The 27862-nt window shown below is 35.2% G+C and overlaps 1 protein-coding gene across 1 annotated transcript in view; it reads left to right on the forward strand.

Annotated features, from left to right (window-relative positions):
- CNBD1 (cyclic nucleotide binding domain containing 1) overlaps positions 1-3015 on the forward strand; it is a 164204-nt gene extending 161189 nt beyond the window's left edge. Inside the window, exons 10-11 of the mRNA XM_026054559.1 lie at positions 1664-1814; positions 2981-3015. Of these exons, the coding sequence (XP_025910344.1) occupies positions 1664-1814; positions 2981-3015 (186 nt within the window). The remainder of the gene's footprint in view (positions 1-1663; positions 1815-2980) is intronic.
- Positions 3016-27862: the final 24847 nt, after the last annotated feature.

Raw genomic sequence — 27862 nt, forward strand, 5'->3', positions numbered from 1 at the left:
ATCCAGGAGGATTTTGAAGACCTCCAGAGAAGGAGACTCCACAACCTCCCTGGGCAGCCTGTTCCAGGGCTCTGTCACTCTCACTGTAAAGAAGTTCTTAARTTCACTTAAGAAGTTCACTCAGCAATGAGCGCCGGGGTGGGCAGCAAGAGCAGGTTGTTTATCAAGAGTTAGGATAAGTTTATAGAGGCCATTGTTGCAGCTAACCAAATGTCAGCATTTCATAAAAAAATTGGTTCTATCTAGGAACAAAATAATAAAGATGCATGAAAAGAAAAGGGTAGAAAAGGACAGAAAAATAAAATTCACTATAAATTATTTTGAAAAAAATGCAAATCTTATTAATTTAAATATCTGACTGTCCTTGCAGTCTTTCCTATTTTGGAAAAATTATTGCTGATCGTGAGACATCAGTGCAAAACGAATGGTATAAAGTCCAAAGGCATTTGGTCTTTGAAGCAATATAGGGGTCCCTACATAGTCTGCATATGTGCATGTCTGAAAGCATTCCAAAGGGTAGATCACACATGAGTTTTTTCCTGCTGTGCCTTCTTCCTGCTGAGTCAATCAGTATGGATTATCCAGAGCCAGCTTTTGGAATGCCCTAGTTGTTAAGCAAAGTCGACAGCAGGCAAATTTGATTTCCAGCTAAGCCTAAAGCATACTTCTGCTCTATAGTTTAGATATGGCCTTTAAGTTTTCCAGTGCTCTGTGAAATGCCTAGGTCAGATTTTATAACATTAATTGAGGAATAATAAAGGCACTTAGCTCATAGATAAAGCCACAGAAAATCTCTCAGCTGCCATGTTGTCTTCTGCGCCATTTCAGATACCTGTTTCCTAATAAGCTTTTCTTGCTTTTCTGTTCCCATTCTTACAATTGATGTTTTAGGACAGAGCATGGAGGAAATAATCAGTGAAGGAAGATGGGCACAAAGGACTGCAATACTCCACTTTGTTAAAAAAAAAAAAAAAATTCTAAAAGTCACACTGTACTAATCTCTTATACATGCAGAGGGAGGAGATATGTTTTTAATAAGCTGATTTCTGTCATCTGAGTTCATTATATTGGACACCACATTTAATGTGGTGCATGCAAATATTGCCAGCCACTGTAAATAAATTTAGATTTCTTTATTCTCCCTCAGAGCACAGTAGCAATATTCCACAGTTCTCAGAAGGCCATATTGCATAATCTTTTCTCATAGTCATTAATTTTATGACTTTAATAATTTTCATAGGACTTATCATCAAGAAAAGGARTACTTAAATAGGAAAATGTATAAATCTGTATTAAAACCAGAACTATCAAGATTTAATGCATGGCTGGTGCTATTTTTTAAGTTCATCAAATTAAATTTCCAGGAAAAAAAAAGGCAATGGATTACTTCTACTTATACTTTAAATATGGAAGGAAATTACTGTTTGAATTTTCTCAGGCACGAAAACAAAAATTCATGACCCAGTTTCTCATAGAACAGAAGCATTGGGTATGTACAGTCACCCAAAGTAAAATGACTGAAATTTCCAGGGTATATATTTTTTTCTGTGTGTATGTATGTGTACGTCACTCTATATACATGTCTATAAAAGCTAGTATCCATTTATTATGTTAAGTAGAATGTATAGAATTCTAAACAAAGAAATCTCTGTTTCTCAATCAGGTTAGAAGAAACAAAAAGGTTTGTATGGGACAGCTGCACAGGAATGACTCATTTGGGGAAGTGAGCATCCTCCTGCAGGTTCCTTTTACCTGCACCATCGTCACTGCAACAGCTGTCAAACTGGGCATCATCGATGCTGCTGCTGTGCTAGGTAAGCAGGAATGTTCTGTTTCTTGACAGAGAAGCTCCAAAGATGTATAGTTCAGTCCAGATAGCCCACTTTAACCAGAAAATTTGACCTGTTCCTTCCTTCTCCCAAAGTTTTGAAAAATGGCATGTCTTCTCTTGTATGCTGTGTACTGTTTTTCTTGCTGGATTTCCTACCTTTGACATATCAATTCTGGCTTCTTATTTTTCTAAGTGTTAAACCAGAGCATTGTCTAACTGGAATGGAGAAAATAGGAAGTTCAGATTTGTTTGTTTGAAGTGCTGCAATGAGACTGCAAAGCAGCAGTGGATGAGAAATAAACCAGTGATTAAAAAGCTGTGTAGGATTCATCTTGCAAGCTTTTTCTGTGTCAATTAGTTTTATGTGGACTTTTTGTACCTAACATGATGTTAACAAGTCACAGTGATGTTAGTCAACCCAAGCCCATATATCACTGAAACTTTGGAAGCTTTCAGATAGAGGTTTACATGAGGATAGACCTGGGATAAAGGGACAATTTTCTCATCTCCTACCCATATTTTATTACTAGCTAACACAGTACATGAGAAAGAGATTATGCTRGAGTTGCTGAAATTCCTCTGTCCATCTACTCTTGATTTTAATAGAAGGTGCATTGTGCTCTTTTTTTTGTAATGCCACTTGACACATGGTTAATGGTAATCACAGAATAAGTATAACAATATATATATTTTTTTAATCCTGCATTTCTGTTCACAGTAAATAAAAACTTTAATTTATTTTATGATTTTTGATGTTATTCTTATCCTCTGGTGTGATAATCTTATCACTGGATAATAACAATACTGCTACTTTATGAAAAGCTGATAAATGTCCTAATAAAATTATTGCAGTCTATAGAATGTCTTCTGCACCATATAATAGATTTAAACACTAAAGAAGTCTTGATGAAGATTTTAAACCTGTTCAGATTTCAAAATTTGAATCATGTTAAACTCATATGAGATTATTTTCTATAAAGATTATAGAGAATCTAAAGATCATAAATTGCATGCTTAAAAGCATAGTCTGTAGCAGGGAATAATTCTTGAACTCTATGTTTTGTTACAACATTTATATCTATATATATTCTCTCAATTTTGTGAATTAGGTTATGTGATTATTGTGGTCTTTTTCACTGGTTCTTCTAGATGGATGCCTCAACATTAAAGCAAACCAAGAGTAACTTTCACCTGTATAGTAAAAACCTGAGCAGACTCTATTGAGTAAAATTTTTTTGCCCCTGWAATATGTTGGTGTTTTTCATAGTTGAGTAATCAGGACATTAAGAGTACTGATTTTACATTACTTATTCTATATTGTGTAATTAATTAACATGTTTCCTGTTTGTTACRTATTTGTAAATTGTAAAGATCCAACTCTCTAGAGTTGAATCTGTATATCTTATTTTATTTAAAATTTAAGTTCAAATCTTTCCTTTGGACATGMCTAGAGATCTATTCATGCCTCCAGTTCTATTAGGAATGATGYATATAGTCATGAAATTTTACTGTGAGGAATACTATTTTTTCCCCCAACTTTTTTCAATCACTATCTCTTTCACAGATTTGAATTAACTATTACCATTTATAGCAAAGTGCACTTGTGATCTTCTTTTGAAGTGACATTTGCAATGGACTATTGATTATTACTCTCCATTTTCTGAGCCTGAATAGAAAAATGAGCAGTGAAATGCCCTCTATCTCTGTATACTGCTTCCAATTTGGCATTCTTTCCCTGTCAGTTGTACAAATGTTGGGTTGGGCTCTGTGAAGGCTCAAGGAGAATATGTCCTAAGAAAAGTATTATTCTTTTCTACTCACTGTATCTAGTCATTATTCTCTTTCTAAGCTGAGATTTCATATTATCTCTCTCACTTATGTTCACCTTTGTAGCTGTCTCTTCATTTACGTTTTGTGCCTGCAGCTCATCCGCAACATGTTAAATGTGTTGTATGTAAAATGAACATAGTAGGAAATTTTTAGCTTAKTTACTTAAGAAAGCAAATGTGTATTTTTTCTTCTCAATAGTCTTTTTATTCAGATGAACAATTTCAATTAAATTTGAGAGGTCTCAATATAAGATAATTAGATTCCCAGAAGTTGTGTAAAAATCATCCGCTTCTTAGATGAGAAAGAGTGAATGAAAGGTAGAAGGAATCAGTTTGGGGTAGATTGCGTTTGACTGCACATATCCAGTCTGTTGGTGGCTTACACACTCTCTGGTGACTCGATGCACATTGAACTCTGCCCTCCTAGAAGCACAGAYGGACCAAGAAGCCCTCATGTACAGCTTATAAGGAATAAAAAGGGTAATTAAGGAACAAAATCTGCAAGACATTTGCTTATTTCTATTCCTCAAAAGAGTAACTTTCCTTTGTATGTGGTTCACTGATATTTCCGTAGACTTTTAGTCATAATTATTTGCCCTTCCTTGAATAGTTTACCTGGGAAGTTTTACATTGACAGTTGTATAACACCCATGCTATGCTGTTGCTAACTCCTGCAGGTAAACTGTGAACAACACAGGGACTGGCTCAACAGTATATTCCCCCCAAAGAATTGGCATTTGTGATTGGAATTGTTACTACATGCTCTTCCCTAAAAGTGTCACTGGAGGTCCTGTCGTCCAGATGCTGTCAAGATCTTGGCTGGCTATAGTTGTTACTGATCCCAGAATTTCTTTTCTGTAAGGATAAAGTTGTTAATCTGGGTGTGTGGGCCACATGTCAAACTAACTCACTCATTCTGGATGACTAATTTACTGTTGTAAAATCAGTTGGAAATACATTTTTGTCTCCTATTCTGTGGTAATAAACTCTTTGCACTTTGAAGGTCAAAATTTTCTTTCTGTGGAATTAGAAAAACACACTTCAATATTTTATTTGTTCCACAAGTTTTGAGTTAAGATATTGCATCAACATGGTAAGAACTTCAATATAATTTTTAAGTACCTATACTTAATGTTATGGACTAGGATGCAAAACATACGTGAAACCACAACATAGAAAAAAGAAAATTTTTTTGGTTTACGAGGGCACAGAGGGCACCCTGAGCAAGTTTGTGGATGATACCAAGCTGGGTACACTCCAAAGGGCTGTGCTGCCATTCAGGGGRACCTGGACAGGCTGGTGAGTTGGGCAGAGAGGAACCTCATGAGATTCCAGAAGGACATGTGCAGGGTCCTGCACCTGAGGAGGAATAACCCCAGGCATCAGTACAGATTAGGGGAGGGCAGCTCCATGGAGAGGGACCTGGGAGCCCTGGTTGACACCAAGTTAGCCATGAGTCAGCAGTGTGCCCTCATGGCCAAGAAGGCCAATGGGATCCTGGCCTGCATCAGGAGGAGTGTCAAGGGAGGTGATTCTGCCCCTGTATTCAACTCTGGTGACGCTGCGCCTGGAGTCTTGCGTGCACTTCTGGGTTCCTAAGTATAAGAGGGACGTGGAGCTTCTAGAGAGGGTCCAGCAGAAGGCAACCAAGATGATTAAGGGACTGGAGCATCTCTCGTATGAGGAGAGACTGCGTGAGTTGGGCCTGTTTTCTCTGGAGAAGAGAAGGCTGAGAGGGGATATGATTAACATGAATAGTCCATGTATATGTATTAAAATGTGTCAACATGAAGGGGGAGGAACGGGCCAAGCTCTTCTCAGCGGTGGTCAGTAATAGGACAAAGGGTAATGGGTGTAAGTTGCAACACAGGAGGTTCCATCTCTATGTGATGAGGAACTTCTTTCCTGTGAGGGTGACAGAGCAGTGGAACAGGCTGCCCAGGGAGGCTGTGGAATCTCCTTCTCTGGAGGTCTTCAAACCCTGCTTGGATGCCACCCTGTGCCCTATAATCTGGGTGTCCCTGCCAGAKCAGGAAGGTTGGAACAGATGATCTCTAGAGGTCCCTTCCAACCTTTACCATTCTGTGATTCTGTGGATTTTACAAAACTTCTGTTATCTAGATATAGAAAATCTTTGACAAAAGTCTTTCTTGCCTGTGTCTCCCCTCTCCAACAAAAAGAGAGTTTTATTTTCTGTTTATTGCTTTTCCCATTACTGACGAGAATACAGCACAAATAACAATAAAAAAAAAAAGCTTGAAAGAATTTTCTTACATTTTCTTGTAACATTTCAGGACGACTTTTATGCATTTTTTTCCTAATGTGTAAAATTTCCGAAAATCATTAACATCAGGCCACGTTTTATCTGGAACAAGTTTAATTTTCCTCAAAATTTACTAGATTTTCAATAAAAGTGGTATGTTTTTGAGATACAGAAAATAGCTAATCTGGTTCAGAGATTTTTATGTATTCTCTGTTCACTAAAATTTGTGTTGCATTGTGGAAACAATACAATAGCAGGAAAGGATTTTTATTATCTCAGTTGTTTGTCCAGAAGTGTAAAAGTGTGTAAAGAGTAGTGTAAAAATGTGTAAAAAGTGTGTAAAAAGTAAGCGTGAAAAAAAAATGCCTGTGACTCTTTTAACACAGCTTGCCACACTACTACSACACAACTGCAATGTGGCAGGTGACCACAAGAGCATTTTTACTTGTATGTGATAAGCACTAGAACATTCTTTTGGGTGTGTGTGATTGGTGAACTTGATTACCTTAAATAAAAGATCATATCTTGTCTTTTTTAATTTTGAAGCTAAGGGACAAAATGGTTAGCCACAAGTTTGTATTACTATAGTCTCTTTGCCTTCAATATGTTTTCGTATTTTAAATTCAACATTTAATATGCTTTATTATAACAATCACTTAAAAGCAGCTCTTTCATGAAATAACATATCAATGATTTGCAAATAAACTGCACAAGTTTTGTCTTTAATTATTTATTTATATTTGGCCATTTCTTTTGCTAACCTGATTAATCTTCAAATGCATAAATACTTGTGATTAGAAAGTCAAAAATTTCTTCCATATGAACAGGCATAATCATGTTATTCTGTATTACATTAATAAAGATTATATTATGCTGTGGAAAGAAAGGTTATATTTAAGCTTTTCATTAACTTGTGATTTCACACAGCCCAGTTTGATGTCATACTCTTCGAATGTCATGAGAACATAGTGCTACATCTGTGTAAATAATGTTGAATTAAAATGGCTACTGTCTAAAGCTACTGTCTAAAATGACAACATGGGAAGCCAAAAGTCCCTCTACACAAAACAGTGCCACTTGCAATCAAAAGGAGAGTATTTTCCTCTGGTGCTGCAGCAGAAAAGTTCTGTTTGGACMCTTTTTTTTTTTTTTTTYCCCATAAAGATGTGCATATCCCATAGTATTTGGAAATGGATTAGAAACATGGTTCAGTTCCTTTATACTTAACTTTTATTATACTATGGAGCACAAGGGATGCTATTCGGAGTACATACYACTAAGCTGGATATGTTCCTTGGCAACATCTCCCTGTCCCTCAGAGCTGTTCCTGAGGCATTGCAACTCTGAATTTACACAGCTTTGGATCATGCCTGCATGGTATGGAATCTATTGCAGATGTATACTGATATGGATGTCGGCTCTCTGGCTGACAAACACACCAAAACAGAGTTGTAGTCTGTAAAACTAACTTTTCTTAGATAAGAACAAATTTAAATCTGATCAGTGCCTTATCACAATGAAGACCTAATTACTGCGTAGCTCAGTTCTTTGTCTCCTTTGAGACTGGCCGTAGAATGTTAACATGCTCAGACCTCATTCTACAGGAACCTTTTCTCCATTGTTCCTTGCAAACAAGGCCACGTCTGTAACGSATTTTCTTTGAAAGAGTAATAAAAAAGGCTTTCTCATTTTTCTGTATTTTCTGTATTTCTTTCAGAACTTATTAGATGATATAATTTCTACCTTGCATAGAAATTTTAGCCAAATATTTTGCTTTATCTGCTTAAGAGTTGTCTGTAGTTTCCAACTCTAAACTATTGCAGCCCTTTCTATCATATTTTCAGTAGGAGACAGAGGGAAAAATCTTGTCATCATTAAATTAGTATCTTCTAGGTAATTTATAGCAGAACAACTTTTAGGTATTTTTTTCCACCAGTCAGTGTTCTTCATCAGACTAATGATAGATTTTTTTTTTCTGTGACCTTGAAATTTCCTGGACTTTATGTACACACTTTATGTACACACTCACTACACAGAAGAATCTAAAACTTCAATATTGAACTTCCTGAACCACCAGGTTGCTTGTGTAACTTGAAAAGCAGAAAATCCTCTCAAAGCAAGGCTCTCAAATCTTCTGTAGTCCCCAATTCTAAAGCAGTTGTCATGGAAGAAACATCCCAGAGTCATAGACCTTAAAAATCTAAGTTCTTCTGCAATTCACAGGGTAATTTGGCTAGAATGCTAAGCAAGATTTTATTGGATACGTCTCTGTCTTTTGGCAGACCTTAGTTGAAACAGATGTTTATATACAACATTTTTATTTCTAAAACATGCTTCATCTTTGAAACCAGTTTGGTTTATTGCCCTTGCTGTTCCTATTGGAAAGTTGCTACAGAATCTTCTGGCTCTGATGATTAGAAGCTTCTAATTTCCAACTCAAATGTATTCATGGCCCATCTAGAAAAATTTTTCTTAGGTCAAGATTGTATATTTTAAATAGCTTTTCTCTCTCCTTCCCTTTTGTGATTACCCCCAACTGTTCCATATATTTATGTAGAACCATATTGTCACATCTCTGTTCATTCTGCTAAATTAAAGAAGACAAGCCTTTTTTATCTTGTTTCAGATGGTTGGTACTGCACTGCATTGGAATTCTTTTCTGCAGCAGCTCAAGTCTGCATTCATCTTCCGTTAGAAATGGTAACCAAATCATACACAGAGTTTCTGATAAGATCTCCTTTCTGCGGTGCCCTAGGGACTTCATCTCATATACCTGAGAATTGCGTTTGCCATTTGATAGCCATATCACATTACTGGTAGCAACTGATCCAGCCAGTTCCCTCAACTTCCGTTTGCATCTTTTCAATGGACTCACTTTAGAGCAGAAATTGCTTTTGCTTCTCCTTAGGTGCATTAGTTTGCTTCTTTAATACGGTTCAAAATTATCTTCCTCTTGTTCCCTCTGCATCGTGTTCTGGTCTTCTTTACGTTGTGCTTTACTAGCAAATGTTATCAGTTAGCCCTTACTTTTTCTGTCTACGTGAAATATAATGTAATGAATATATTAAGCAGCATCTGTGCCATGACTAAACTAACTCTATTTGCAGTTGATCACAGCTTGATTATTCCTTGCTCAGATTGCCAGCTGTTTTTACTCAGTTCCCTACCCCCCTCACAATCCTTGTACCCATTGGCATGTTCTCCCACTCACTAATCCCTTAGGTACATGATCAGATGCTTTACCACATGTCTAATAGATTAAGTATATTGTTATCCTCCCATGTATCTTGTACACTACAGGTATCAACTTAGTCTGATTCAATGATTCTTGGATAATTTATTTTGGATTTTATCTCTTTTCCTTTTAGCATATGTCTTAGATTGTTTTCCTCAATAAATGCATTCTTTACTTAAAAATAATTTGGTTTAACCTGTAATTTATGAAATTGTACAATCTTCAGAAAAAGAGTGGGTTTAAGTAACATAAGGAGTTTTATAAGGGTTTGGGGAAATTTATGCTAGAATTGTTTCTGTCTGATTCAGATAAAGATTTAAAATTTGTATTCTCCTTGTCTAAAATCAGCCAATTTCTTATGTAGGATCCTTATGTAGGATGTTCTGAATGAGGAATCTCCTGTCCCTCTCTTTTTGAACTCTTACCCTTCAGACAAAGTACTTGAATAGTCACTCTAGTCTGGCACTGTGGGGAGATGAGGCAGCTCCATTCAATTCCAGGACTTACAGAACATGAGACACTATATACAAAGTTAACTAAACAGGAGATATTAAGGGCACTTGCTCTCTCTGTTTTCCTACATATTTCTCGCCTTTGGAGTAGGATATCCCTTTGGGAAGAGGTGGCTGGGTCTCCTCAAGGGAAGGGAAAGGAATTGAATGTTCTTGCTGTTAAGGTATGGTAAAGGTAGAATAACTTTTCATTCTTTTCTGTCAGTTTTGTGATTCTTACTTTTTCTCTAAACTTCTGAAAAAAAAAGCAAAAGGAAACATACATTTTTAGAACTGTTGAATATTTAGCTTTTCTTATATATTTATTTGTGTGAGGTAGTGATGATTGAGAAAGAGTATGCCTCAGTTTGACAAAAGATTTCTAAATAAATATGGTGCATTGCACACAATTTAGAGTAAAGAGGGATGCTTTTGTTTTGGCTTATTTTAATTATTGAGTAAAAATAAGTTCYGCATTCATGCCTAAAAGGAACTTATGTATGTTTCTTTGTCCAGCTTCTTGGTTCTTATGGAAATATCTAACATGTATAATGGAATTAAATAGTACTTAACCTAATTAGCTAGGGAAATAAAGTATGTTTCAGGATACAGATACATAGATTCGCACTGATACACTCACTTTTGTCAGGAGCTATATATGTCCATGGATTTATATACATTCTCTATGAGAATCTTCTTAAAGTCTGGGATCATCAACAGTCTTTTAAAGACAAAATGTAGTTGTATCCATAGACATAATTTAGTGGACTAAGCCTATATATGACTTTATTTTTTCTGAGCTAAAAAGGAAAGAGATATTTTTAAAGATATCCAGGGATACATTGTACTCTCATACGCACTGTACAGAGTACTGGATAGGTACATTATAAGTCAAATTTATGGAATTATTATTTATACTCCCTGTGCTATAACAAAGAGGAATCCTTACTTCCCGTTCTTTTACATGCGCAGTATACTTCCTGACTGTACAGTTTTATTTCAATAGGTAGTTACTACTACTTAGTAGTAACTACAACTATGAAAAATAAGCTAATTAAAATAATGTTAGGAGGGTGTAAGAAAATCATTCTGATAATTCCATCCATTCCATTAATACATTCTTTTAAAATATGTCTCATTTTAAAGTATGTCTTTAAAATATGTCTTCTCATGTCTAAAATATGTCTAAAATATGTTTTTTTTTCCTAATTGTAAAAGATTAAACCAACAACTTGGTGTTGCCTTATCAACACAGCTGCCAATTTGTTCAAAGTTTGTGTTTACTCTTCAGAGAGTACTGACTTGTTATGTTTTCTTATTGGCTATTGTATAAGATCATGGAGCCCATATATAAAATTTTTATTTCCTTGTAATAAACCTAATACCAAATTATTAAATTCAGTGCAATTTCTTTTTCTCCAGTATGTAATAAAACAACATTTTTCTCAGCATGGACAAAAAGAAAATCTTTTCAAASTCTACTCTCAGAAGAATAACTAGAAAGCTTTGATTAATGGTTTTTTTTTCTGCCTGTGTTATTACACAATATTGATCTTCAAGTAGCAGCCACAAAGGAATTCTGCTAAGCACCTGCAGATCACCAAAATCTTGCTAATGGCCTTGGATGCCTTGCTAATAAATCCATATGTTTATTATTTTATTGGAAGTTCTGCATTAACATTATTTTCCACTGTTTCCTTGCATAACCTTGAAAGAGACAAAGTGAGCTTTCACAAAACATCTAATTAGTATGCCACATTCAAAATGGCAGTTTAATTCTTTGAAAAGACATGCAGCATAATTTCAGATCTGTTTTTTTTTTTTTTTTTCAAAGGTTATGCTATAGTCTTACTGGCATTTGATTCATATTTTTGCAACACTTAAAATGGCACAAGCAAAAGAGTATAAAAATAGAAAAACTTTATGTATGACTGATATTTCTGCCCCTGCAAAATGCCTGATGAGAGCTTTCTTTTCAGTATCGATATTGCAGGTGCCAGTTTTGTTAAGGCAGGTAACTCTRTGAGTACACTGTGTTGCTGAAATGCGGTGCTCTGGTCTCCTAGCTGTGCAGGTTGTCTCTGCATAACTATATGAAAGCCAGAGATGGGAGGGAGAAAAGATATTTTTGTACATTTCAGTCAATTAGAATGCTATCTTCAAATGAAATACTTGAGATTATTGCAGATATTTCCAYGCAGAAGCAGCTTTCCACTCTGATTCTCCAGAGCACTTTGGGACCACAGATTCTGATGGAACATAACTTATATAATGACAAACCGAGGAGCTCACTTGTTGTAACAGAAAATTATGTGCCCGTAGGCGGTGCCTGGAAAATGAAGAAACACATTTTTTCCTCASGTTTCCATATAACCTTTTGCCACAGCAAATCCCACAGGCCCTCTGAGTTTCGAGGAATGGACAGCGGGGAGACAATATATTTTTGAAGAAAGTGCTTTGCCTTTGCTCTTAACCTTTTTTTTTTTCCAACTTTTTATGTGGCAAAAAGCCAGAGCTTGTCCTATAGCTTGATGTGAAAGTGAACACAGAAAAAAGGCCTGAAAATGTATTTTTCAATTTTATTCAGTGCAAAATTCAAAATTATGCACATGACCACTTAATTCACATCAATACAAAGAAACCATATTGGCATAATTTTGTGATATCTTAGTGGGTGATTTTACTTCAAATCTTTTGCAGGTGCCTGTAATTTTCACCCCTTATTTCAGTAGTGATGAAGCTATATTTACTCTATAATTACTGGAAAATCTTGTTTTCCACAGTATACTTGTTACACTTTATTTATCAGATTTTAACCTATACCTGCTSAATGGTATTTTACCAATAGTTTCTTGCAATTCCCTTTTCATGCTAGTACCAAAGATCTGGGATTTAATCCTCCAATGACTTGTACCTAGCATATATATTTCTAATTCATTAAAACATTAAAAATGCTGATACAATAAGTCAGCCGGTTTATGTATAYTTTGAACAAAGTAAAAGAATATGTAAATTGTGAGACAGAAAATAAAATCATTTTTTACCTTTCATCCTTCTACTTTCCTGTTTCAAAGGTGGTGTCAAATTACAAGCAATGAATTGATAAAAATTGTCACAATTCCTTTCCTTTCTATTTAACTATACCTTTTTTAAGGTTTTATTTAAACATTTTCCTTTGCTGCTTAGCTAGATTTCAAATCTTCATGGCATACAGTATTTCTCCAAAATTATTTTGAGGATTTCATATGATGGTTGAGCCTTTCTGAATGTCTTCCATTAAATGCCAAGCAAACTTTATCTGTACACTTGAAATAACACAATTTCAGGAATCAGTTGTAAGGAATCAGTCTAGGTTAACTGAATTGGAGTTAAGCCCAGACAAGTGAATGCCTGCTGACCATAGTTTGTTATCACAAATTCCTAAAGTTAAGCTATGGTAATCACTAGATCAGCAAAAATAACTTGAAAATAAATCAAATGTAGATGAGAATAGAGGCATTATACTCTTTCCTCATTTAACTCAACCTCTCCATACCTTCTAAAAAATACTTTGTGACTGCTTAAGACACATCTTGATTAGCTTTTCCTTTCCTTTTCGTCTTCCTTTTCCTTTCCTTTTTCTTTCCTTTTCCCTCTTCCTTTTCCTTTCCTTTTCCTCTTCCTCTTCCTTTTCCTTTTCCTTTTCCTTTTCCTTTTCCTTTTCCTTTTCCTTTTCCTTTTCCTTTTCCTTTTCCTCTTCCTCTTCCTCTTCCTTTTCCTTTTCCTCTTCCTTTTCCTCTTCCTTTTCCTCTTCCTCTTCCTCTTCCTCTTCCTTTTCCTTTTCCTCTTCCTTTCTTTCTCTTTCTCTCTTGTCCCAAAAAATCTTATCTGCACCATGAACTGCCAGCTATTCCTGGCCTTCTATTCCACATGCTACCTGAAGTGAGGAAAACAGATCAGCATAGATCTTTCTCAATGCACGGATGTGTTTCAAATTCATAGCAAGAATCTTGACTTGGGATCCCAGTCCCTGCTCCCTCAAACCATAAGCAAATGCACCAAACTGTTATCAGGTATGCCAAGTTTCATTAAAAAAAAATAGAAAAATAAAAATCTAAACATATCCTTTAGCTTGAAGATGAACACATCTCTTCTTGATGAGACTGTAGAAGGATAAGTATTTACGAGTGATGGAAAACACAGCTAGTGCTTTAAATGGTTGAATTCTGTTTTTTGTGCTTAACATGATGCTCGTTACTTGTCAAGTTTAATATTTACGTTGATAAAATCTAGAAAGATAAAATAAGAGTAAAGAGTCTAATCCAGAATAAAATGTTGTATAGATTAAGGAAGTGAAACTGAAATAAATAGTCTACTCTGAGAAAAAGCTTTTTATAACTCATTTAACATCTATACTTTGGTTATCTATGCAATATATATATACACACCTATACAATCTAAATAAATATCTTCTAAGCAAAAGGTTTTGTTCTTCTCAAACAATGAACTTCTGAAATATGACAATTACTCTTTACCAGTCAGGATTTWTTGTAAAAAGGATTAATTGACAATTAACTTATTTTATGATCATTTGTCACAACTTTTCCCCATCAGCATTTTATTTTGATTTTTTTTTAGTTGAAAATTCCAGTTTTGCTGTTTTTGTTTAAGGGAAAGAATAACAGTTACAAAAGAGGAATAAGTTCACAGACTGAATCAAAATAAATTTATTGGAACATACAATAATATAGAATAAAGTGTTTGAGTTGGCTTGATTCATATTTTTATATTAAATTTGATATCAGAAAGATTTTGAGAATCCTTTATGAGGATTTTTTTTTCCTTCCACTCATGTTCACTAAAGCTCCATTTTCTTCAAAACATGGCTTAGGCTCATAATTTTCTATGCATGAAAGCTTAATTAGAAAAAAAGGTAGTGTGTGAATTTAGACAGGCTTAATTCTTCTTGATTAACTCTCTCTGCAGTCCCTTTGATTCTAGAAGACACCCTACTCTAATTTTCTAATTACCTCTTTTATCGTAGAAACTGAGTATTCACACATGGAATTAATCAGGAGAAACGGCTTAGAAATGGCTGTTCTAGAAAAACAAACAAACAAATAAACAAACACACCACTCTTACGAAGAAAAGCCTTAACAGGATACTTGAAGATAATGGGATTGGGTAGGTGGTAATTGATTCAAATGGATTAAAATTCAGTGTCTTTTTTTTTTTTTTTTTTTTTTTAGGTATAAGGCTCTGTAGGTCTAGCTAGAAAACAAAGCTAGCAATTTTATTATAGAAGTTGATAGCTTTTGCTCTTTATGTGCAATAAGAACAGATTTGTTCTTATTACATAAATATTTATTAGGGCTCATATGCATAAACTTCTTGCTCTGGGTCTACACTGTTCCATATGTCTCCTACTCTCTGGTAACCAAATGGTACATATCCTGACCTGGGCAAAATGAGAAGAAACACAACCTAGATGATCCCTCAGGGAAGACATCTAAGGTTACTTAAGTTGCCCTGTGCCTGTAGTGGGCTAGAACCAACCTGTGGTCATCAGCAACTGCAAGTCAGTTGTTACTTGAGTTACCAAATACTTACGCATATGTCTAAGCCGTCTGTATAATACAAAACTTTAGATTGTCCGATTAGATTTTTTAGGTCAGGCTTTAGGTTTCATTCTCCTTTTCTACCATCTATGATGTGCAGCCACAACACTTTAATATCATTGATCAAAGAAAAGAGAGAGAAGTCACACTCAGAAAAGCTGTTTTCTGGATCAGTGATCCAAATCTGCACATTCTCTCTCCATTTTACTTGAGATTATTTATAATGATTCTTGAAATAGGCAGAGTGATTTATGAAGCAAACCTACATTTTCAGCTATCACAAGTTTCCTAACACTGAAATATTGCACTGATTGAGCAGAAGTGAAAATATTAAACCAGATACACAGGTATCAAAACTCTKATGTGATTTTTAATAAAATCCCTCTATAAGTTAACATTGTAATTGATTCTTATGTAATTAAGAACAAACTAGAAAAAAACATTGTGAGTATAGTTTAGACACTCATCGCAATGCTCTCTATATATGATCTGTAGGAAAGAAAAAGGCAAAAATCCCTGAATAAGCCACAGCATGTTCTTATATACTGCTATTGCTTGGTATTTTACATTCAGATGCTTATCATCATTAATGTGTCTCTGTGATATTGTTCTTGCCTGAGGCTTTGGCAATTGGATGTTGTTCAAGCCAGTCTATTCTGCCACCATCACAGAAAATAGTCAAAAGACTAATTCATTATTACTCAATAATGCTCATTTATACTCTATAGCTCATTTGTGCTATTTAGTAAAACCACATAATAAGTATATGCCACCTTGTCCATACTGAAAAGAACAGGAAATTGCATCAGAGCTGAAAGGGAGAAAACTTCATTTTTGCTCAGACAAAACCAGGTGATTGAATATTGTCTTTTYGGATAGACAGATCTTAGCAAATTCTAGGCTTTGTTTATGTTATCTATTTATAGTTTCCACCAAAACATCAAAATAGATTCTTGCAAGTCCTGTTTTCCTTATGAGGTTATCTTTACTCCTGTCTACTATTCACACATGCCATATTCTAAAATAATGGCAGATTCCCAGGCTGAGAGAATCTTTGGTGGGATGCATCTGACAGTGCTTGGACTGGTATATTGGGAGGCGCAGCCAGAGTTTATTGATGATCCAGGAAATCTTTTTTCTTTGATCTTTTTTATCCTCAGGTACTAGTGATAATTAGAATAATTGACTGACCAAGGGAGTGTTTCAGTACAGTAAATAGCAAAGGGGAAAATCGTAAGAGAAGATGATGAATAGCTATTACAGTGTGAAGAAAACAGACATACGTATCAGTAGCTACCTAACTGTGGTAACAGTTTTATAGGGGAAAAAGAAAAGCGAAAATCCTAGATAAGTACTAGATGGACTAGGAATTTTATGGTTTCACTGAATATGTTAGGAAATATCTGATAGCCCTTATACGTGCATATATGCTACCTATGAAATACCATGAGGTATATTTTTCTCTATAACTATATAAATGCTTTCTGATTGATGATGTATTTCTATAAACAATAGACTTACACTGCATACTAAGGCACATTCATGCTTTATGGGGATAGTTAAAACATTCAGCTAGACTCAGAGAGCTTATCTGGCAAGATGCTGATAAGCCCGTCTGCTGTGAGGCTGCCTGCTCTTTCCCACTGGTCACGCTACTGACTGTTCAGACTCTTGCAACAGTGGAAGAGATTTCACATTGATTTTTTCTTGTTAACATAAAGGACCTTGTTGCTTTAGGGATTTGTTGGAAACTAGGACAGGAAAAGCAAAGAGAGGGTAATTGTTTGCAGTCTCCTTTTAATTAGTAGTGTTTTGGTCTGGTAGTAATAGGTGAATAAGTAGAGATCAGCTGGCTTTCGAACTATTGGTGTGTCAAAGATGTCACATATCTTCAAAGGAGAAAATAACTAAAAGCAGTTGGACTGAGAGTTGAACTAGTCTTCTCTCTTGAGTTGGTACTGAAAAATTCATTTTTTTCTCCCTAAAACAAAAAAAAAAAAGTCCAGAATTTGTAGGCAGAAGATAACAGGGGATTTTTTTTCTTTCCAGTTGATTTTAATTTCAAATATCAAAATGCTATGCAGGCAAGAGGGAAAAACAAGGGCTCTCCTACTGGAATCACTGGTAGTGGGAATTGCCCTGGTCATACTAATATATACATACTGACACTGCTTTCTTTGACTACTGTATATTTTACAACAATATCTAAATTATGCTGCAACAGAAGTAACTTTCAATTAGTAATTCAACAAAGATCTTGTGTATGTACAGATAATTCTAAAGCATTTTAAAAGATTAAAAATACTGCAGGGGAAATCAATAACAGGAATTAACTTCAGTGGACTGTGTCTGATAGGTCCTCACCAAGAGTTAATAGGAAGACCTAGATGCATTTAGAGACAAGGTTGTCAGTACGTCTGCTAAAAATATTTGACTTTGATAATGTGTTACTTTCTCTAAAAACTCCATCACCTTGCCTTTCATTCACTGCATATGTTTCAATGTATTGTCATATATTGTCCACTAGATCCTTAAGCAGTACTATTAAGTGAGACATTAAAGATCTATAATGAGACTTAATTGAGAGAGGAGGTGAAATGAACAACATATTCCAAGATATTTGGTAGACTGAAAAGCATTTTTTTTTTCTTAAATCTTTCATTCTTTTAGTTTATTTTATTTTTATTGCTTTTTTTATAGAGATGGGAAGATTATTTCATTCAGCTTGGTCTTGAAACATAAAAAGCCATGAGAAGAGGAGTTCTGAGTAAAAAATCTTATTTCTGAAATCAGTAAATGTTTCTAAGGACATTACTGTTATTTGCAAAAAGCTTTATTTGCAATAGCTTAATAAAGCTTTTAAAAAGTCATTTTTACAGCAGACTATGTTAGCTATCAAGATAGAATTTTGATTCATTAAGTGCTGCTCACTGTATACTTATAGAGGAAATGGATGAGAAATGAAAAGTGAAGTTCGTACTTGTCCRTCATCATTTGCTGAGAAAAACAAGCCATCTTGTCAAAAGTTATAGTTAAAGGAAAGCATGTGCTCAGCCATCATTGCAGACAGAAGGAGAAGCACAGATAAGAAAATGATATAGTACGTGCAAAAAGGAAGGCTGTGAGGTTAACCAGAGCTCAGCACTTTGTCTGCTTCTCCAGATATGGAATTTATCATAAAATTGCCAGTCTGCTGTGCCCTTTCAAGCACTTCTTAATGACTGGTCTAGAGCAGCATTGCAGTCTCAGAGAGGCATTCAGTCCTTTGGATCTTAGGTTGGCGTATGCAGGATGAAGCAATGAGTTGCACAGGAAGGCTGGCACTTGAGAAAGAAAGGATGAAAGCCCTTTGGCCTGATCTTCCTTGAGATAAACATGCTATTGAAGTCTTTCCTTCTGAGAAATGGAGTGGTTCATGATGTGTGTCTTGGCTGACGGTTCATCCACACTGGGGCTTTGAGTCAGCCTCATAAAAACGATAGGGAGAGTGCTGGCTTTATTTCACTGTTCAGACTGCATAGCAGGTTCCACCTCTGCTCTACCTAGTGCCTGTCTACCTGTCAGCAGCTCAAACTGGACAGTGAGTTCCCATCACTAGAGGAAAGTAATGATTATCCAATACCCTACATAGCTTTGCTGAAAAGCATGACTATTGGTAACCTCTAGTTATGCAAGGAGTCATAGAACATCATGTATATAACTGTCTGTAAATCTCCTTGCCAGGAGCAACTAATCTCTCTGTCACTGAGGAGGTGACCTCTGCCAATGCAATTGAAAGCTAGAAACAGATTGTTTTGCTCAACAGACCTACATCCTATATTTCACTTTCTCTGTGGCAATCTCTGTTCTCAGCTATTTTCTCCTGCATTCTCGCACAAATCAGTCTGTTTACAGTGCTTTTGGTTTTATTACTGCTTGACTTTATAGTTATAAAATGAAAGATTGAGTCCTGCAGACATGCACASGAGTAAATTCACTTATTGCACGTCATTTCATTAGCTATGTGGCTCTCATAAAAAGCTCTGTGCTGCTTGTTCATGTTTTCAGGAACGAGCCCTAAGCCACGTGACTATTTTCTATAGTTGCTTTGCTATTTGATGCACATAGAGCTATGCACATAAATTTAGAGTGAAGTGTTATAAGGAATGGATCTTGGTCAGGATTCCATTTTAGGTTACTCTGAGACAGTAAGAACCGACACTTTTCTCTGCTTTGCCACATTAAAAATCTTCTTATATCAACAGTTTTATGGGAAGAATTTCAGAGAGTTAAAAATATTTTTTCCTTATATTGTTTCCAAACAGATTTAGGGTACACATATTTCCTCAATAAGGAAGAACCTACCTTGCCTTAGAACTTAGTGAAGCAAATGAAATCAACACTACACTTGATCCAATCCTGCTTCACCTAGCCTATAAATATATGTATTTTTTTTCTTTTTTTGTAGGTTTGAATTGGGTTACTCAAATGCTTCTTCTCCGAACAGCTAAGCCAGCATTCAACAATATCACACAAGTAAGTGAAACGACAGGACATTTGCTGAGCTCAGTACAGGTACAACAGTTACACCAACTGAGGATTTTCCTTAAAATATTCAGGAGGAAATTAGACTTGAACAAGGTTGTGATGACAATATTCATTTTCCTGCATGGCTCATTTCATGCTAACATGTTAACTAAGAATAGAAAGTAGTATAACTGTAGCAATCAGTATGACTGTAGCAATCAATATTTTTACATTTGTCTGGGAAACATAATGCAAAATGAAGCAGAAAGTGAGCGAACTATTGTGTCAGTTCATCCACCTACTAATGTATGTATGTGGAGATTGCTTGCAGCTATGATTTATGACAGCATGAGAGTTTACAATAGATTCTCAGAGCTGTCACACACTAGTCACAACAAAGATACTCAATTTCTTTATTTTTTTTTTTTGGCATGTAAACATTAGCAGAAGTGATTTGATTAAAAAGTTGCCCCAACTGCTTTAAAAATATTGTCCTTTGAAACAATGCATCTGAGAATTGGTTGTATATTTCCTTTGAGCTTTCCAGAATTCTGTTACACTACATATTACAGAAGTGTAGGGCTAAAATATGGTCACTGACCCAAAAGGACTGTAAACTAAACACAGAATAAATAAACAAATGCAGACAAATGCAAAAGAACAAGAGAAAATAGGACAGTGTTGGTGAGTGGGATTGATAGTGACTTCTGAGAGATTTTTGTGTTGCTGTCAAGTTTTTTTRTAGTTGTCACAGAAAAGAAGACTTCTAAGGTGTGTGACAAAAGGAAAAATGCTTCTGAAAATTCTATCCCACTTTATCAGGAATCACAGAGAAAAAGGAAACATTGCAAGTTTGATGGAAATAACATGGATGCTTTATGATATAGGACTGGGAGTCAGCAACTCAATAAACATAAAGATATGTTTTGGTTGTTGCTAACCCTGCCAAAAACATGTTTGAGAAAGACTCAGAGAGCTGGGCCTTTTCAGACAGAATAAGACTGAGAAGGGATCTGATCAGTGTCTATAAATACCTCAAAGGAGGGAGTGAGGAGGATGGGGCTGGCCTCTTTTCAGTGGTGGACAGAAATAGAAATTGAGGAAACAGCCACAAACTGAAGCATCAAAATTTCCACAGGAAATTAAGAAAAATTTCTTGACAGTGATGGTGACAGAGCACTGGAACAGGTTGCCATGAAAGGTTGTGGAATCTCCTTTTCTGGAGATCTTCAAAACCCACTTAGATGCAGCCCTGTGCCACATGCTCCAGGTGACCCTGCGTGAGCAGGGGAGTTGAACTAGATTAGCTCTAAAGATCCTTTCTAACCTTAAATATTCTATAATTCTATGAAAACTCTAATGAAGAGAATGTAGGTGATATGACAAAAATAATGTTTATGAAATTTGCAAACTGTTGACTATTCTACTGAGATGGGAGGATCCTTGCATATGTCAAGGTCTTGAAAGAAAATTCTTGTAATTCATAAGCCAACTCCAATATGGACAAGAAGTTTAGTCTAAGAAGTAACTAAGAAAAACAGACTTTATAGTTGACATTAAGAAGAGAAAAAAATGGTTGCACAATTTAGTAATAACCTGCATTTTACTCCAGAGAGAGAAAATCCCAGAAAATGAGTCCCAAATGAAATGAAAATTTGAAGGCAGCAGCAGTGTTCAAAAATATCAAGATATGAGTTTCTAGGGATGATTTGGTGGAAAATACTGATTTAGTTGTACTGATGGTACTGATCTTGTACTGATGGTCTGAAGTAAATGAAGAGATGTTGAAGATAGTTCGAGATATATTTCACAGAATCACAGAATCACAGAATATTCAAGGTTGGAAGGGACCTCTAGAGATCATCTAGTCCAACCTTCCTGCTCAAGCAGGCACACCTACAGCATGTGGCACAGGGCGGCATCCAGGTGGATTTTGAAGACCACCAGAGAAGGAGMCTCCACAACCTCCCTGGGCAGCCTGTTCCACTGCTCTGTCACCCTCACAGGAAAGAAGTTCCTCCTCACCTGAAGATGGAACTTCCTGTGCTTCAGCTTGTGGCCATTACCCCTTGTCCTGTCGCTGGCCACCAATGAAAACAGCTTGTCCCCTTCCTCCCTGCATTCTCCCTTCCGGAACTTATACATGTTAACCATATTTAGTTTATCAACTAGTTAATCATATTTAGTTTATCATATTTAGTTAATAAAATGATTAGTTAATCATTTTGTTTAGATAGGCTTTATAAAGGGAAGCAGATTTGTTAATTTTCAGCATTTAGGGTGGTATCTGAATTTAAGCTTGTTGGTAAATCTGCCCACATGACAAGTTGTAGAATGAAAAAAATAGGACAACCAAGAACAAAATGTCCATATTTACATGGACAAAGAAATATTGAGTAAAAAAGGAAGAGAACCTACAGAAGGAAAAAGGATAAATTTTAGGAATAAAGACCTAACATACTGTGTCAAAAGAAATAGAAAGATCAAGCAAAATAATTCGGATTTAATCACTAGGAACTGTTCTTTAGAGATGGCAGAGAACAGTATTTTATTAAGGTCAATATAGAAAAGGTATTAAATTAGAGGTGAGTAAAAAGTGTTTCATTTCTAATATAGTGTCTAAATCAAACAGTTAGAAAAATATTTTATGTTATTCAATCAGGACCATTCATTATCTGACAAAAACTGCTTAGAAAAACAATTAATTTAGAAAAAAATTAATTAAGTATCAATTTTAATAATTTATTTATCAAAATTCATCCTTAAAATATTAAATAAAAATGAAAATAAATATTTATGCATTCTCAGTATTTCCATCTTTTTCTATAGAAGACATATTTCGTAAATTCTGTCCATCATTTCATATAATGTTTGTGAGTTTTTTTCCCCTCTTTTTTCAAACAACAATCTAGTTGTAGTTTAAGGCTAGAATGTTAGCACTTTAGATAGTGATTAAAAATAATGCATTCAATGAAGTGGACATTCACACTTGGACATTCATATGTGGGCATTCAGATCAGCAGGTGAGTTCTCAAAGGTGAAGAGATCATGCTCGTGAAAATAAGCCAGAGGACAAAGAATACTTTTACTTTTAGAAAGACTAACCAGGAAGAGGAGGAGGCAAAGAAGTTCTTAGAAATATGGTGAGGTAACTGAGACAATTAGAGGCAGTACAGAGGAGTAAATGAAGAAAAAAAAAAAAAAAAAGACTGTTTCTGGTAGGGAAAAAAGAGAGGGTGTAAGGTAAACCCAGAGAAGTAGGAAGGTCAGATTACATTTTTGAACTCTCTTGAAAAGAATCAATAAGTTCTTGTGCCAGGATGGAAACAGAGGCAGGAAAAGGGGCCCTTGAAAGCTAGTCTGGCATGTAAAAAGGTGCTCAGAATCGTGAATCTGAATCTGATTTCAAAGATGTGTTAGTTCATAGCAGGGAAGAAATGACAGAGGAAGGGAGGAGGAGGTATTACTGTTGTGAGATGTTATCCAAGACTAGAAGAACTAGTGGATATTTAGATTTTATTTAGGCCATGGACTAGAAGAAATATTTTATAGGACAAAAACTGAGCATGGAGGAGAGGGAATTATGGAGAGATTCATTAATATATCTGTGTAAAAAATAAGAGAGAAAAGAGAATAAAGTGAAGAGCACATATAGAAAACCAATGCTGATACTTTACAAATTAATGACAGTGTGAATGGAAAGATTTAAGTATTTGTTGGATTGAAAGAGAGTGAGTGGTAGCTGAAAGGAAGGAATTTAACAAAAGGAAAATCAGAAACCAATATTTTAGGAGATGGCCAGCTAGTCTTGAGTAACTGTATTGTTGCAAAAGATTATCATCGGATTCCCAGGCATTAGCAGGACTAAGTGGCCTGGGTGAAGAACAAATTTGGAGGATAACCCATTGGGCAGTGATTTAGAAAATGTCTATCTTGTGCAGTCCCCACTGCAGTGTGAACGGACCTTTAAGTAATCAGGAGAGTTGAAGGAAAGCCATAGGGCAAATAAAGTGTTGAGGGTGAGGAAACTTTTGGCTAACATTTTGGAAAAATATTAGTGGGAAAAGAATAAGTTTCAATCCTGACCAAAGTAATCTAAAAGAAGAAAAGCACAATTTTTAACTCTCAAGTGCAGTTTATCTACTAGTTTATAAGACAATAAGTATTCAATAAACCTAGTAMGGAAAACATTTGTAAACAGTGTCTAAGTACATGAAAGAGGATTAGCTCCACAAAACAGTTTCTATGTTTGTTTTGTTGCCAAACAAAGTCTGATGACAGTTCTGTTGTACGGCTGGGATTCAGCAAAATATTCAAGCATGTGTTTAACATTAAGGAGTTGAGTAACTCCAAAACTAAAACAAATGTGTACCTGTCTTGCTGGATCAGGCATGATAAAGATTAAACTGAAATCTTTGGAACATTCCCTCCTCCTTCCATCACATCCATATTCCCAATTTGATAAGTATTTAAGTAAAGAAATATTTTCAAAAAGTAAAATGTCAGAGAAAAGACCAAGGAAAGACGTTCACAAATATTCTTATGATGATTAATTACTAAGTCACTGGACATTCAATTAAATATTGGTTATATTTATTTTTATTTCTAATTATTTTTATGTGGTCAGTATTTTATAAAATTTTATATAGAACTACAAACAGTTTAATTCTCCCCAACATTGTCACAAACTACTGCCACTACAAGATTTCCTTTTTTCTTTAATCTCTTTTTTGGCTGGAATCTCTTACTTGGCTAGAAATAACTGTCACTGCCATGAAATCAGTGTTCTCAACTGCACAAGCATGGTTGATTTTTTTGTTGATTCATTGTCAGTGTGACTTAGTGGAATCTGAGTGGCAACAGAACATAGGATTTGTTTTGTCCGTTGTGGTAATAAGGCTGGCAGCATATCTTTGACAAACCATTTAATTCAAATATTCTTATCATTTGGCAATTAACTGATAATGATAGTTAATTGAGGCGTCACAAATCATCCTTTACTTACTTTGAAATTATGGTTAGATTGTCACCGATTGTAAACAATAGTACTAAACCCAAGAAAAAATTATTTTCTCTACTTGTTTGCTGCCTCAGGGTGGCTTATGGGGTTCTAGGGAATGAAGCCAAGAAAGGACAGTCAGCATGCAAATATAGACTAAGTTGCCATTGTCCCTCCCACCTAGCTCATTTTACTGACCTAGTTCACAGGCATTCCCATAAAAAAAAATATATATATTTGTGGATACAGAAGTTTTGTAGCRACACCTCCTTGAATCACAGAATCACAGTAATCACAGAACTACTGGGTTCAGAAGGAATCTTTGGAGATCACCTAGTCCAGATTCCCTGCACAAACATGGTCACCTAGAGCACTAGAAAAGAAGACTCCACAGCCTCTGTGAGCAAAATGTTCCAGTGCTCTGTCCCCCTAAACTACATGAAACTACAGGTTTGCTTAAAATGTACTACTCTTTCAGACCTCAAAGACTGTTAAATTGTAGATGTTATGTCTCTCTGTAAACTGTGGTGAAAAGTCTCATTACAGGTTTAATTTAGGAGCTAAGTTAGCACAGGATTGCTGGGAAATACATTTGTGTCTTTCCAAAGTTCACAGAGGATGAAGACTTGATTATCAGCTTCTGGTGATTAAAAAGTTTTTGAGCAGTCTTCCCAATGTTCACCTCTCCTTAGATTAAGTGCTTGTGGATATTACCAATTCACTGTATCATAGCCCAGGCTGTTATATGTGATAGCATTTTTGGGTTGCACCAGCCTCCATTATTAGACAATGGACTATATGTACTTTTGGATGATATGTACACTTCTAGAGATCATTTCAGCCCTTTGGGATTTGTAGTTCCTCTCCTTTGAGGTCAATGATGGATGTATGGCTTCTACCTAGGATAAGTGGCTTTTGAATTAGGTATCTTAGTTAAGAATTTCAGCTTCTATTAGTTCTGCAGGAAAGAAATCATTAAACTATCATTAAAGTTAATTAAGTAATAATAAAACAATATTAAAATTAATTAAATTAAATCATTAAAGTTATGGAAAAGAGACCTATCATTTTCAGCATCTAGGCTGGCAATCGTTTAATCATATGAGTTGTTCGGCTGACTTCTTTGGAAACATCTGCTTGAATAAAATGTTAGCAGCAAAAATGAAGGTTTTACTATCTGGAAATGAACAATGAACCCTTCCTTTGTAGTGGTGCTAGGACTGCTTCTGGAATTTTCTTCAAAATAGTGAGACCTTGCTGACTTCATTGAGATGACTCATACAATACAGTACTGATGTAGTAAATAGTAGATACAACTGCTGGATCATGGACATCTGTAAGCTGTAGAAAAGTCAGATACCACTCAAAAGGGAGTGTTTTCCATTTTTTCACTCCATGAGCGAGATCCAAAGACATTGAAGTGGCCAAAGAGGAAGAAGAGTCATTCAGATGACACATGCAGCTGGACTGATGAGTACTCAGGGGACCAATATCAAGACCTCCCTGATGAAAGGGAGTTATTGCAGTGCATCTGCATCGTGTAGGATTTTTTCTCCTTATGTAGTCTCTTTCTGAATAACTCCTGTTTGAAATAGTAAAGTGCTTTTATTGAATACTATCAAAATATTAACAATCCATACTCTGCATGTGATTCTGTCATTTGGCTTGAACTTACCCTGCTGTTTCATATTAGTCTTGATAATTCAAAATCTCTTTGGGCAAAGAATGACACATTTTGTTTTCTATTTAAGACCTTGGAATTATTACAGCAATCTATCTGATAATATTTTGATGTCTGTACTGCATTGCCAAAATTTGCCTGTATAGCTGTTCTTGAGCCATGTATTTGAGTTCTTTCTTCATCTGAAACTAATAGAAATATGTTTTTCAAAGACTTTATAAAATATATTAAAAACAGAAATATAAAAAGACTAGAAGGTCATTTTGAAGGACAATAATGTATAATGTAGTAGAGTCAGTCATCAGAACTGGTGTGACAAGGTCACAGTGCTTTGTCAATAAAAGACAGAACTATTCTAATTCATTTTTCCTATCTACAAGAAGAAGGTGATAATTTTTACTTCTCAGTCTTGGGGATATTGTGATGAAAAAAAACCTATTTTAAAACACTTAAAGAAAATTTTACAAAACTGTGAATTTTAAAACAAGGATTGATATCTTGTTTATTTGTTAAAGAATTTTGCAGGTGGTTAACCAGCCTGTGAGGTTCTATATAATTCTATTAATGTATCTGGCAGAAATAAGAGTACCACGAGCCACAACTGTAGGTAACATAATWTTTTTTTCATTCTTTCTTTGCATCTTTATACTATTACCTTTCATACTTACACATAGAGGAAAAACAAAATTGAAAAATATGTTTGGATGCACATAACTTGAACATAGGAGAGTAAAGGATTGTCTTTTTATTTTGATGAGTGGGAATGACATTTCTGTTTTTCTGTACTATTACTACTGCAGTAAGATCTAATCTGTAGTTAAATCAAATAATGTTTTAGTTATATTTATGCAACTACAATATAGCTAAAGCAAGCCCTTTGCAGCAGAAAATCTTCTGACAAAATGGAATAGGAACAGGAAACAAGTCAGAAATACAATGGATTTGACTAGATTCAGACAGACTTAATCTGGACATCCACTGAGATGTTTCCTGGGAATGCCTGATCCTGAGTTAAGGTGATAATTTTCTCTTTTTTTTTTTTTTTTTTTTTTGAATTGTCTTGGTTAGATAAAAGAAGGGAATTTGTTATGGTCGATCTCATATCCTATTGAGATGTTCTGAATTTGTAACTCCTTGAACACATTTGGGAAACGCTTTTACAGTATTTTTTACTGATGTTCTGAGATGATTATAGTATCTGAACTGCTCTTGGAGAGGTCATCTGAGCTACTGAGCTACCCTTGCACCTGTCAAGAAAGATGTCCTCAGTGAAATTCTCTGGTGATTGAAATAAGTGATCTTAGAAGATGTTTTGATGAGAAACTGTTTTGTGGTAGGCCCATGTTATAATTAATTCATGTAATTCACTTCTCATCTATGCATGAATTTACTGCTCTTTATTTCCAAAGCAATATTATACAATTTTAAA

Source organism: Nothoprocta perdicaria, unplaced genomic scaffold (genome assembly GCF_003342845.1).
Source record: "Nothoprocta perdicaria isolate Ctin4 unplaced genomic scaffold, notPer1 scaffold_122, whole genome shotgun sequence".
NCBI classification, from domain to species: domain Eukaryota; kingdom Metazoa; phylum Chordata; class Aves; order Tinamiformes; family Tinamidae; genus Nothoprocta; species Nothoprocta perdicaria.